At 39.7% G+C, this 14,680-nt stretch overlaps 1 protein-coding gene across 1 annotated transcript in view; it reads right to left on the bottom strand.

Annotated features, from left to right (window-relative positions):
• Positions 1-14,680, bottom strand: part of SPTBN5 (spectrin beta, non-erythrocytic 5) — a 155,573-nt gene that overhangs the window by 65,429 nt on the left and 75,464 nt on the right. Inside the window, exons 36-38 of the mRNA XM_089523147.1 lie at positions 5,398-5,502; positions 4,592-4,777; positions 2,477-2,632 (exon numbers count right to left, since the gene is read on the bottom strand). Of these exons, the coding sequence (XP_089379273.1) occupies positions 2,477-2,632; positions 4,592-4,777; positions 5,398-5,502 (447 nt within the window). The remainder of the gene's footprint in view (positions 1-2,476; positions 2,633-4,591; positions 4,778-5,397; positions 5,503-14,680) is intronic.

The following is a 14,680-nucleotide window of genomic DNA, read 5'->3' as shown; positions in this document are numbered from 1 at the left end:
TTCAATTAGAGCTCCTCTTGCTGTGGGCACACATACACACAATGAAGGAGCCTCCAAGTTTTACACTTGACTTATCCATGGGCCATGGCAAAATCCATAATTTTGCCCCCAAAACCTGCCCTCAACTTATACATGAGGTCAACTTATAGTCGAGTATATATGGTAATATTTCAATGCTGCTTCTAACAAAGTACAACTCCAAAACATAGAAAGCTAAATTGGACAATCCATTAAATGTGTGAAAGCATTTAATATCAATTGCAATGCTTCAGTCCTGACAAGGAAAATCCAGACAGGGACTCCATGGGAGGACTGTGGTTCAACTGAAGGACTTCCATCTCCATGCAAGATCTTTGGACAAGAGCCTTCAGTCAGTCCTTCACCCTCACAGGCACATCTTCTCAGGGGATGCTCCCAGTCTCTGCAGCTCCCTTGCCAGGGAGGCTAGGATGGGTCTCTCCTTGCTGTCCTTCCAAAAGGCTTTTGGGAATGACTGTTTATATGGAAACAATTATGTTGTGCTGTTTTTATTTTTGCCTTTTTAATGGGTATATTTTAAATGGTTTAATTCTATAGAGAGTTGAATTGCATTAACCATACTTTTGGTATGTTGTTGTTGTTGTTGTTGTTGTTGTTGTTTAAAAAAAATCTGTACATGCTTTAATTATTGAAAGCTAGCTTCAGTCCCAGTTCTGGTTAAAAAAAGTGAGATATAAATAAACAAAATTTTAATACTGATATTACTAATAACAAAAAGATTTAAAGGAATCATATATAGCACTTTAAGGCCATTTGAGAAGAAGAAATTTCTAGCATATAATTATATAGACACTAAAATACTAGAAAACATTTTTTTTACTTAGTCTCAGTGAGGAGTTCTTTATATCTTGTTATGACGAACAGTTCAACATGCCTATGTTTTTTAATACTACTAATGATGTAGCCGTTTAAAATGAGAGATAGAAATTGAAAAGTTCTAGCTTTGTAATGTTGCCTGCTATCTGGAAACTAGTCAATGGGAAATGGGTAGGCTACATACTTACAGACATTACACTCTCTCCCCCTTAGTTTGCTTTGGACCCCTTGATTCTTCCCACCAATTCCTGTGTAGCTGTAGTTGGCTGCTCACAGGAACCAAGGCTGTGTCAGCACTGCAGAAATAATCTAGTATAAAGTATAGAGTGTATGAAAATGTTCAGATGTAACATAATGGAAATGGTTACTGTATTCACTTTGCAGAAGCCTGGAATTGGCTGCAGCTGGGACTCAAATCAGCAGGTGATGTCCAAGGTCACAGTGTGTGCCAGAAGCACGTAGCAAGATGTAAATATACTGTGTCATCTTTGCAAGGGGGAAGATATTCCAAGATGCACAGGAACTTGTATAGAAAGAGGCTGGACAAGTGGCCGCCTGGCAAATGTGTATATAAGCCCAGATGTCCGTTTGTACAGTTTGAGGGGTTTGTAGATGGTGGATGGTGTTGGTAATTGCTCTCGCGTGTGTCTTTGCAACAAATAAACAAAGTGCCTCTTTGGAGATAAGCCAGGCGTTGGTGTGCCTTTTATCTGGCAGCTGTTTTCCTGGCATGCTCCAGCAGCTAACAGTTGTTTATCTTCATACAAGGCTTCCAAGTTTACTCTGCACGCTCACATTTGCATCAACAACTTTAACTGCTATGACTCTGGGAACTATAGTTGCGTGAGACATTTAGCTTTCTCTGTTAGAGAACTATGGTGCCACAACAAACTACAAATCCCAGAATTCCATAGCATTGAGCCATGGTAGTTAAAATGGTTCAAACTGGATTATTTCTGCAGTGCAGATGCAGTCCAAGTTGGAATTTCCTGCACTAGGCAGGCAGATTGGAAGAAATGGTATTCAATATCCAGACTCTACAATTCTGTTTCCCCCCTCTCCTTTGACCTGAGGTGACCAAAGTGAGGTTTTTTTCCCATCTACTCAGCATTTCAGTGTAGGATGGAGCTTATTCAAAAATATATATAAATTCCAAAAAGCAACCCTTAATTTTGCTATTTTATATAAGGGACACCATTTTACTATCCATAGTATTTGATAGGACTTGAATATCCATGGAATTTAGTATCCACAGAGGTCCTGGAATCAAACTGCAGTGGATACTAGGGGTTCACCGTATTTTGCTTCAGCTGATTTTCTGCCTGTTTGTAAAAAGTTGTTTTTCGTAGGCCCACCTTATTGTTGATAAGAAGCAGCAGTTATGAGGAAGGCCATGGAAACAGTGCACAAATAATAACTTCACCAATAGCAACCACCAACGTTCAGTTATACAGCATACAACCAATATACCCAGTACATAGAAACTAATAGTTGTTCCGTTAGAAAGTGACCTGAAGTATCTACACATCTGAGAATAAAGGTATCTTTCCCCTTTTTTCTTAATACCTGCAGAAGGTGCTTCCAGGAACTAAAGACCAGAGCATATACATTCAACACCTACCTTGTTAACAGTAGCTATTAGATCCTCATGAGCCAGAATCTCTGTCTCAAACACCTGATGCTTCTGAAGAAGCTTCATTTTGTCACTCAGATTGCGGGGATTTTGAAAAGAAGAGTCCTCCAGCTTTTGTATACGCTCATCAATCCAGCTCTCTGCCTGTCATCATAAAACAATCAACATATTCAGTATATGAAAAAAAAACTTCTGTGTAACATATACCTTCTCCAAATACACCCTTTATTGTGAATCAGAACATGACTAGAAGCCTTGCAAATAGAAACAATGGAAGTCTATCTGCATATTGTGGCTACTGGTAAATATCATGCTGAAAGAAACCAAAGATTCACATTGATGATGATGATGATGATGATGATGATGATGATTATCTGATGACATACATATTTCAAACCTTCTCTGAATGAAAACAGGGTTGGAATATGACAGTTAAACTCAACAGTTCACAAAGTGGATGAAAATTGTATTATTGTGAGGTTTGTAGGAAATGTGGAACCAAAATACCATTATTTTAAAAAAAATGCTTAGAACTGGAAAAATGTCAATGGAAAAATGTGTACAAAATACATCCATTAGGAAATATGCATAAATCACAGATTTCCTTACATTTAAATTTGACGAATCAGTGAAAAGGCAGGTGGAAAATGTATATGGAGAATATGTATGAGTTTTCATTTAAGGAGAAAAAAAAGTCTTGCAAATGAATGTGAACAGGGAAAGGACAAAAATGTATGCAGAATTTGGAAGGGCTTTTTTTCATACCCTTACCAGAAAATAATGTAGGAAGAACACTTTGAAGAAAATTAACTTCCACAAAAATCTGAGAATTGGTCCTTAGGTTAATGACAAATGTTAAGTTTCAGAAAGGCAAGTACTCGCTTCATTTCTTGTTGGATTTCTTGGATTACTGGAATAATACCCTGTGTAGCAACCTATCCTTATTTCATTCCCTCAAAAAATATGACATTCCCTCAAAAATAAAATAAAATAAAATAAAATGGAGATTGTTGTGAAAGCACCTCTGCCTTCTAGGTTTTTTAAATAAAAATATTCCAGTTGGGTTCCCATTTTGTCATTAGCACCTAGGCAACTAATCCTGCACACATAGCTGGAGGGTTTTAAATCTGGGATGGCCAGAAAATAGATCTGGAATTACTGGTAGATTCCCATGTGATCATTCAGGATTTCTGATGCTTAACAGTTTAGGAACAGCAACAAAATAAGCCACTGTACCTAAAATTCTACTCCTGAATGAAGAAAATGTACAGTAGTGATTTGTGGGGAAGGACAGTTAGCTCTATTCCTTTCTGGCACTCAAAACCAATTTCTGGTCTCGGAAATCTTTAATCCAAAAAAGGACTCTGGAAGATGGAACCCAGAGTCTAAGAAAAAAACAAAGGAAGCCTAAAGTCTCTGCTCTAAATATTATCGAAACATCATGGGATGAATCCACAAAAATGAGTTCCCACATAGTTCTTCCAAGAACTTCTAAAATATACCATGTCCTTTGCATTCCAATGGATAAAATATTTGTGGTAATGGGCCTCAGTTGAATTACTAGTCTTAACTAGAGGAACCCTATTTAATCAATGGAACTTATATAATATATAATATTGACTTATGAAGGTGCTTGTATTCAGGGGTTTACTCTAGTTGAGGTTAGCTGTTGGACTTAGGCCTCAGAGTGTCTGGCGTCTCAAAAGAAAAACATGGAACTATACCACATAATATCAGTAATGGTTTTTGAGTTCATGTTTCATATAGTGTGGCTGCTTATATGCAGTACATTTTACGTACATAGGCATTGTGCTAGTCAATAGACTAGTCATCAGAAAAGCTGGCAGCAATAACCTATGATTATTGGATAACCTGCTTTGAGAAAGCTCTGTAGCTACCTCCAAAAATAACAATTTCATTCTACCAAGTCTGCATCACTTTGGTAGAAACAGAAATTGGGAACATTACTTTTTGGATTTTTAGATTGTTACTTTTTACACACCAGAATTCTGGCATATAATATATTACTGTACAAACTTTCCCTCTCTGAGAGTTTTTTGTGCATCCTATCAGCATTGTTTTATAACATTTCCAATCTCTCACCTCTGCTAGATTCTGGTAGAAGAGAGCCAGTAGGAGAGCTGTCTTGAGTTTTTCTTGCCTGCTTTGAGAAAGCTCTTTGATGCGTCTTCTTTTCTCTAACGTGATATTCAGCTTATGCTGGATCTGTTTTCCTTCCAGTTCACTGTCCTGTTGCAGCTTTTCTGCTTGCTCCTGAAGAAATAATTCCTGAGAAGCCAACAAATCACACTTGTGGAATTATATATGTCTCTTGATATGCATACTCAGTTAAGAGTCTGCATGAGAAATACAACCTTTTCTATTGGAGAAAAATACAAAACAGATAATTAAAGCTTAATATTTGAGGGAATCAAAAACTTTGGCTTTGAAATTCCCATTCCTTTTATTCATCCTGGCCATGCCAGTAAAGACAAGGTAAGATATATTAGAGCATCTTAGAATTCTGTGTGTGCATGTGCGTAAGTGTGCATGCATGGCTTCAAGTCACCTGTGCACAAAAATGCACACAAATTTTATGTGGAACCTATCCCCCTCAATCCAATGTAGACATGTGGCAGAATAAATTTTCTTGTGAAAAAAGAACCAGCGTTTCTGGGAAGAATTTTGAAATTTACTGGAAAAAAGACATCTTAAAATTGTTTTCTGAATCAGCCTTAAAGATAGTGCAATATCTGTTCTTCTGATTTATTTCATTTGCTTACCATAGCATTCCTTCTAGTGATTTCAGTTGGCTAACATATACCAGTTCTTAATGAATAAGCCTGGGTATTCACCCATAACATTAATGCCCTTTTTAATACTCGATATAAAACTGTGTAAAGTTTTACCTTTTCATCTTGAGAGGCCAGAATCTTCTCAAAAGCCTCATGTCTCTTGATTTGTTGTTCCACCTCATCCACTGTGTTCCCAAAGTCACTGCTTTTCAAATACATCTATGAAAAATTGGAATTGATCAGGACTGTGTCATGGGGTTATTGGGCCACCTTTTCCCCCTTGACCAGGAAAAAGACTGGACCACCTATGCCATTCTTTTTGAATGGACGTAAAAAGATCAGTGTAATGTGATGCAACAATGCAAATGTTTGTATGAGAAAAGGCCCTTCAACCTGGTACAAGTAAAATTTTCCAGACAAAATAAAACTTTTAGTTGTTAGGAAAGTGTGTGTGTATGTGTGATAAATGGAAAGGTACATTTTATTCCTTCAGTAGAATTTGTAATACAGTCCGTCCTCGCCTTACGCGGGGGATCCGTTCCGGATCCCTCCGCGTAAGGCGAATTCCGCCTATGCTCGAGCCCCATTGGAAACAATGGGGCTCGTGCGCAGCGGCGCGGCGGCACAGGCGCGCACGGGGCGCAATGGGCGCGCACGCCCATTCAATTGAATGGGACGCACCGCCCCTTCCACCCCGCGGCTTGAGCGCGTATGCTCAAGGTCGCGTATGGCGCGCCCGCGTATGGCGTGGGTGCACTGTATTTAGTTTTTAGTAGTAGAAAATCACACTCAAAATTAGAATGGAAACTACATCAATCTGAGCAATGATTTCTTTGCCAATGGCATAACTTCAGTGGACAGCTAGTAAGAGGTTCCAAAATACACATTTTAATTAGAGATATGAATCTGGTACATACTTTTTACTGCTTAAACTAAGACATCTCATACAGTTAGTTTGTCCAGCTAAGTTTGGTTATTATTTCTTATTTGGTTCTTATTTCATAGTTATAAAAGATTGTATCCAATAACATCTGTCAAACAGACACAGAATTTGCTCTGGGATGGTTGGGAAGCAGATCTGAATGGTACATGGGACTCCTCTGTGGGGAGGTAAAGTCCCATTGTAACAAAATAGACATTTGTTCGTATAACACTGGATGCAGGCCAAAATATTTCACATTAGTTGTATAGCAGGTATTTAAGAAACCCCTTTTATATACAAAATGTTCAGCAGATACTTTGTTTACATGTCTGATTTGATAAAACATGGATCATTATGCCTAGTTTTAAAATGTGCCAATTTTCATAGTAGCATGAATGCTACTGATAGTTTGTGAAAGCCAAACATGCTTATTTTACATTTGAATAATAAATATGAGTATGATAATGTTAGCATTCAGTTATTACAATAATTATAACATACAGTGCTCCCTCGGGTTACGAATTTAATTCGTTCCGCGGCGCCGTTCGTAACCCGATACATTTCGCAACCCGAAAAGCCCCGAAAAGCCGCTGGAAAGCCGCTAGCGGCTAGCGGCGGCTTTTGAATTTCGCGCCGAAACGCGCCGAAAAAATGTTCGTAAGCCGAAAAAATCTTCGCAACCTGGAACAGTTTTTTTAAATCTAAGATTTTCGTACCCCGGAAATTTCGTAACGCGGTGCGTTCGTATCCCGGGGTACCACTGTATTTGATAGTTAGAATAGACAGGTTTTGCAAGATTCAGCAGAGGTTTACTGATGTGCATAGAATACTTCCTTGCTATTGTTGTTCCTTGCACAGGAACCATAGGAAAGAGACACCCAAAAGGCTATTCCCCCCCCCCCCAAAAAAAGAAAAACCCTCTATGTACAGAGGGGAAGGGAAAGCAACATTTGCCACCTCTTTTATGTGCCCCTTTCTCTGTAATTAGTAACTTGGGTATACATTTGTTGTTGTGAGCCTTCAAGCTGTTTCCAACTTATGGTGATCCTAAGGCAAACCTATCAAGGAGTTTTCTTGGCAAGATTTCTTCAGAGGAGGTTTGCCATTGCTTTCCCCTGAGGTGAGAGAGTGTGACTTGCCCAAGTTCCCCCAGCGGGGTTTTCATGGCTAAGCAGGGAATAGAACACTGGTCCCCAAGCATAGTCCTGCACTCAAATCACTACACCACACTCACTAAATAGTTACACTTATATTCTGCCTTTGGTCCAACAAGCTCAAGATGACATACATGGTGCTTCTCTGCCTGACTGCATCCCCACAAGCAGGTAAAGTAGGTCAGGCTAAGAGACAATGACTCCTCCAAAGTCACCTAGAGACTGTCCAGTGCACTCTAAGCAATGGATGGTGAAGAATCAAGCAGAATCCTATTATCTATATTTGTATCATAGATCAATGCGAAGTATTAAAACAAATGGACGTTCTTCATCATGCTTCAAAATATCTCAGTATTTACATAATAGTAGCGTACACAAACAAGTTAACAGGTGACAATATGATTTATACGATTTGTCTATCATATAGGAAATATACATATTTTTCAGTGAAACCCTATGTTTGTCTAAAAAGTTGTAAGTTCTACTAATTCAATGGGGGTTAGTCTCTGGTATGTGCGAACACATTTCCAACATAAATTAAACTGGAATCAAAGATCTAAATGAGAATTTAAGATTGTATCCAGAAGAACCAAGTGATGACAACATTCTATTAAGCTGTTTAGATTAACAGTGCAATCCTATGTATGTCTACTCATAATACCTAGGGATTTTTAAAAGCATCTTGTTCATTCTATATAAAAGCTTTTCAACCCTCAAATGGGACATGTCCTTATAAAAAGGGACACTTGCTTGTCCCATAAGGAACAAACTTTCCAATCTTCATATAAGGGGCATAGAGTAGACCCTGTTGAACCCAATGAGGCTTTTCCCCAGCTAAGTGCATAGAATGTTGTGGTCTAATTTAGTTACATTTTGGTATCATTGAAATTAGTGTGAAAAGCTGGTAATTACTGATTTCAGTGGGACTTAAATATAAGTAACTAAATATTTTCTCTACTTTCATTCACATTGTATAGCTGTATGTAGAGCTGTTGTAAAAGGCTTTTACTGGTACATTCCAAACACACTAAGGAAGGAATTTGAGGTTTTAAAACACAGAGACATTTTTTCTATCAACACTGAGGCATTTATTTGGAAACATTTCCATGAAAATGAAATATTACAAAAAAGGATGGGACTGCAGCAATGTTAAGACACATTTTGCATTCAGTCCTATGCAAATCAAAGTGGAATGCAGAACTTAGATCATGCCCTAGGTTTATATTTTGCCTATTATGAACAAGTAACAATAAAGAGAAATCAAGTGACTCTTCATAAAAGTTTTCTTCTCTCCAAAACAAGCAAACAAAGTATGACTGTACACAGTGGACTGTGGATGAATGAAAAACTTTTGATCTGGGATTTTTCAAGTTTTTTTTAAACATCCCAGTTGAATGCTCAGCTTCTCTGTGTGAGTCTGTAATTACTTTATTTTCTAAACATTCATAGCAGCCCCTCTATAAAGGGTTTTAAGTTGCACATTCCACCAACATACTGAAAGGAGTCATTATGGAAAAACTACACTTGTGTGCATCATATGTAAGGAAACAGTGTTTTGCTTTTTTCAAACTATCCCGTCAGCTAGGCCAGAATCAAGGCTGGGAAGGCTTAAATTACCCTCTGCCAGAAATGATATAATACTCTTGCCACTGTTTTCAGGTTTCTCCATATCCACTTAGTCAATAGGCTATTTATAGATAGAAAAATAAAATTGTCTGAGGACATTAATTTTCAGAGCACGCAGATTTTTCCCCTTTTAAAATAGATGGTAAAATGGACTGCCAGCACTAGCACCAGACAAACAGGGAGAAATTTAACAATGACCCTGTCTAACATCAATCATCTTTTGGGATAGTTTTGTTAAAACTCTGGAAAGTTTAGCAATATGTACAGTATTCTCCCAATTTCTCAGTCTATCTTTCACATAAAAACAACGTACGGTATATTTTCCACAGGACAGCATGCAATATTATGGGGACTGACTTTTGCTTGTGAAATAGGTCTTTCCTTTCCTCAAGCCCCCTCCCCATGTTCTCTAATCTGCCTGGTTTACTTTCCAAACCAGAGTCCAGAGAAGTTACTTTTAAAAGTAGTTTTCTACAATTGTCATGCAAAACCCCCTCACAGTAGTTTGATGCTGTTACACATATTATTCTTAAAAAGTATCTTATCTCATTTCTCAAAAGGAACAAGAATAGCTCTTTTTAAAAGTAACTTTAAAATAATCTGAAAGCTGCAAGTCTTGACTATAGTGTGAAATACACTGCACTCCCATCTACCTAGTTGTTAATTTAACACCCACAACAGAGCACAAGGCTGCAGTGCAAGACACAGCTAGTTGAACCATTCACCCCTGTCTGGATAATTATATAAACTAACTAAAGTTACAGTGACTGCTAAAGGAGTGAAGTTGTTTCCAAGTGAGTTACACTTTACTGTAGTTTTAGCCTAGTTGTTGGGAAAATAGATTAATTCATTAGCGTTATTAGTTATAATTATGATTATAATTAAATAAGCAATTCCAAGCTTTACTCCCAACTCATTAGAGAAAATTGGGCCAAGGAGAGGGGGTTATTCACTCCATTTGTGGATGAACAGTATTAAATATAAACAAGAACTTTTGGATGACCTTTTGGATCATTTTTACAGGCAAAATTAGTTTTCTTCCATAGGAAAGCTGGAAGAAGTATAATTTATGCAACAATTGCACCTAAGATCGGAAACAAAACTGGGCCTTCCACCACAACTCCACATTTCCTGGCAAAGAAACAGACAATTCCACATCAGGAAAACATAACAGAAGTACTTAGGAGGTCTTTACCACCACCAAAAAATCTGCAAAAACATTAACATAAGAACAAAAGATGAACAGATGCTACATGATATGAAAATTAATATCATTTGAGAAATAACAGTTTGTATGTTGCTAAAATGGAATTGAAATCTTCACCACTTTCCTCCCAGCTCCAAATGAAGCAATTTTTACAGAGATAGATGGACACCACCTGCTCTCACCAGTTTTATGCGATGCAGCATTTGTTGTGCGAGCCGGCACATTTGTTATGAGCATCGCTTGATCAGTATCCCCTACAGTGCCAGGCTCTTGGAAAGGTTTGGGCTCTGAACTAGCACTGTGTCTTGAAGGATGGAATTCTGGACAGCAAACAGGGTTTATAGACAGTGAGAATCCAGAGCCAATACAGTCTGTTTGTAAATGTGGACCTTCCAAGTTTGAACCTTGTGTTTTGATAAAGATAGAAGGAGCTGAATTTTTTTTGAATTCTTTAATCACTTTAATAGGCAAAGATGTCCAAGGAGTGGCAAGTATCAGGGTTATTTTGGAAATCTTGTGGTGAGCTGGAATAATCCCAGTGCCTGAGGTCTTCCCATATTCTTTCCCAGTCGAATGATGGTTCTGGAAGACAATCATATCTGGATCTAAATGTGTACTTCTTACTGTTCTTTTGCCAAAAGGGCTATCTCCTTTAGTCATGGTGGTTGGAGACAACAATATCTCTCTGGAGACTGTTTGCTGGTGAGGACCAGGACACTTATCAGCGGAGGTGATGTGAAATCGTGTAATCTGGAGATCTGCAGAGCTTCTTGAGGGGATGGCTTGATGGGCCATCTGGGGTCCTTCTCCACGACTAGAAGATCCAGTTGAAATCTTGTTGAGTTGGGGTAACAGAAGGCTGGAATAACTGTGGTTGCTTGTTTGAGAGGCAGCTCTAAAAGGTTTTATTGCTATACTGCAAGTTGAAATATAGAGCTTAACTGAAGCATGAAGATCTGAAGGCTGAGCACTGCAATGATTGTAGCTGTGTTGCCTTGGCTCTGAACTGCACAGTGGCAGAGCTGCATATGGGTTTTTGCTCTGAGATGATGAATCTGATTCTGGAATGGCACACAGAGAAACATCAAGACGCGATATCCAGCATGGCAGACCTCTTGAAGCAGTAGCAGATGGAAAAGGTGCAGCAAATTGTACAGGGTCAGCATGAACAGTTGAAGAATGGCAAGCACTCCAGCCACTTCCTGAATGCTGCTTGCAAGAGATGAGCGATGAATGAACACCAGCACTGCTGTAACCATTGTACTGAAGATCTCTTTGAAGTGTGGGACATGCTGCCTTGATCCCAGAAGGATTAACACAACTCTGATCTTTCCCTAAATCCTTCCCCTTATTTGAATGTGCAAGGATTATATCTAGCCTTGAGCTGTAAACCTCAGGAGACAGACAGTGAGGTGGCAAGATGTCATTTCTTGGCAAGGTCTCTGTGGGTGGTAAATGAGCTGGAAAATACCAGTCTGAGTCTGATAGAATTTCTGCTGGTGGCATCCTTTGGAAAGAGCTCTCCTGGACAGCTGATTTGGAGATTGGTGCTGTGGCCACTCTAGAGGAAGACAACATAACCTCCACAGTGGAAATATAGATGGGTATGTCTGCAGTCTTGCCGTGAAGGTCTGAGCATGACATCTTGCAGTTTTAATCCTATGTTCACATAAGCAGCAGCTCTCAGCACTCCAGTACTTTGGTTTTTAAAGGAAGTTTTTCATCCTCTTTCTTTTGGCATTATAAATTTCCATTCTTCTTCTAGTGTGGAGAAGTGAAGCGTAAAGAAATATTTCCACCCCCAAAGTTACACAAAATCAAATCCATAACAGATGCAGAATAAGAGGTAATGTTCCTCGCATGCCATCGGCACTACTGCTTATCCAGTCAGCAAAATGATAGGAGTGAACAGAAAAATTACCAAGCATGAACCTCCAAATAGGAACGATGATGAGGCAGGAACAGGAAACAAGCCAGAACTGTTGTCCAAAGATGAGCAGAACACTGACCTCATTACAATATCTTTAGATAAAAGGATTAAACATCTAATTTGCCGGAGCGTCTATTGACTTGAAAGCAACAGATCATCATGTGCTCTCCTGTTGTTGAAAACAAAATAGCTGTACTCACTTCTCCTCTCCCTCTCTCAGTCACTGCCTATCTGCACTCAGAATAGCAAGATCACTCTTTAACAGGTCTTAGAAGAATTTCCTACAACTGTTCCAAGTAATGGCACACCAGAACTCAGTAATAAAAAAGATAGATGTATGTTTGCCTAATTTCCTCCATATGTGCTCTTATTTACTTTAGAACTAAGCAAACCTAGACTAAACCTTGCTGAAATCTTTCAACAGCTTAAGTAACTTGGATGTAACCTAAGCTGCTGGCATGAAGTCAATCTTGTCACACTGGCACAGGGAACGAATGGGAAAGAGTTCAGAGCACTGTGGGATGCTTTTCACCATTTACCACTGCTGGAACAATCTTTGTATAAAAGTAAACATAACATGACCCATAAGCAAAATGATGAATAACCAAGCTCTCCCTGGATCCACTACAGTAAAAGAAAGCTATTCACACATGACTGCCCTTATTATACCATCAGCAACACAGCCACTAACATCAACACAGAGAGAGAGGGGGGGGGGGGGGAGAGAGAGAGAGAGAGAGAGAGAGAGAGAGAGAGATGAATTCCATACTGCACAGTCAGAATGTTTTAAAAGGCCTCACTTTCTACCAGAACTGACTCAACTTAACATATCAGTCTTCCTGTTGAAGAAACCTGGAGATTTCATCAGAAGCTGTGATGAATGAAGAGAAAAATGGTGCTTATCACATGACACGGTATAGTGGATTACTCCTGTCTTTGTCCCTACCTAATGTATCATGTTGTGGTCTTCTTGGTGTTGTGGGCTCATTATGGATTCAATTTTGTGTGTGTGTGTGCTGGAAATAATCCATTAATGACCCCCCTCCTTTCCTGCTATGGTTCAGTAACTAGTTTGAATGAAAGACAGAAGTTGGTAGCATGAGTGTGCATAGACTTCAACCTACTTCCTCAGATGTAGGCTTGCCATATCCCCATTCCAGGCAGGATATTCATGGTTTTTCAACTGTCTGGAACGTCCCGCTTTGAGTATGGAAGTAATCCCGGAAGCTCCCGGTCACTACCTCCTCCCTCTTAGCTGCCGCGCTTTTAGCACAGCAGCGGCAGTAATGCAAGGCCTAGCTGCCATGCTAGGCCTTGCTGGGAAGGAGGGCTCGGGGTGGAGCCACGTGGGGCCTAGCCAGTGGGCTGGGCTCGAGAGGAGGAGGCCACGGCCGTGCGGCTTCCTCCTCTGGAGCCTGGCCCTGTGCGGCTCTGCCTCTGAGAAGGCTTGCCGCTGTTTATATTAATGCTTTTTTAATTTATTAATTTTGTTTTTTAGTTGTTCGTGTCCTCCATTTACAAAATATGTCCTACATTTGGGGGGCAAATTTTGTCCTACATTTGTCCTACATTTTTTTACGTTTGTCCTGGTTTAGAGGTAGACAGTTATGGCATCCCTAGATAAGGTCCTAACACAAATATGTCTTTCAATGCTACCAGTCTGAGTGGGAATATCTCATTGCTTCATTGTGACAATGACTGAACAGTGGATGAGGTATGAGTGTGGTCTGGTAGTTCATCCATTGGGTTTTCCCGAAGGAATCTCTGGCTCAGAAGCCTTGGAGTACTTCTGATGCTTGGGTGAGGATGACAAAACTTTGCAAGTAAACATTTGTATAGAATCATAGAATCATAGAGTTGGAAGAGACCACTAGGGCCATCCAGTCCAACCCCCTGCCATGCAGGAAATCCAAATCAAAGCATCCCTGACAGATGGCCATCCAGCCTCTGTTTAAAGACCTCCAAGGAAGGAGACTCTATCACCCTCCGAGGGAGTGCATTCCACTGTCGAACAGCCCTTACTGTCAGGAAGTTCCTCCTAATGTTGAGGTGGAATCTCTTTTCCTGTAGCTTGCATCCATTGTTCCGGGTTCTGTTCTCTGGAGCAGAAGAAAACAAGCTTGTTCCCTCCCCAATATGACATCCCTTCAAATATTTAAACAGGGCTATCATATCACTTCTTGACCTTCTCTTCTCCAGGCTAAACATCCCCAGCTCCCTAAGTCGTTCCTCATAGGGCATGGTTTCCAGACCCTTCACCATTTTTGTCGCCCTCCTTTGGACACGCTCCAGTTTCTCAATGTCCTTTCTGAATTGTGGTGCCCAGAACTGGACACAATATTCTAGGTGGGGCCTGACCAAAGCAGAATACAGTGGCACTATTACTTCTCTTGATCTAGACACTATACTTTTATTGATGCAGCCTAAAATTGCATTGGCCTTTTTAGCTGCCGCATCACACTGTTCACTCATGTTCAACTTGTGGTCTACTTGGACTCCTAGATCCCTTTCACACATAGTTTCATTCAGCCAGGTGTCCCCCATCCTATATCTGTGCA

The sequence above is a fragment of the Sceloporus occidentalis genome, unplaced genomic scaffold (genome assembly GCF_023333645.1).
Source record: "Sceloporus occidentalis isolate IW3139 unplaced genomic scaffold, rSceOcc1.0.p SCAF_4, whole genome shotgun sequence".
NCBI lineage: Eukaryota > Metazoa > Chordata > Lepidosauria > Squamata > Phrynosomatidae > Sceloporus > Sceloporus occidentalis.
This window is presented reverse-complemented; position numbering and strand designations above follow the sequence as displayed.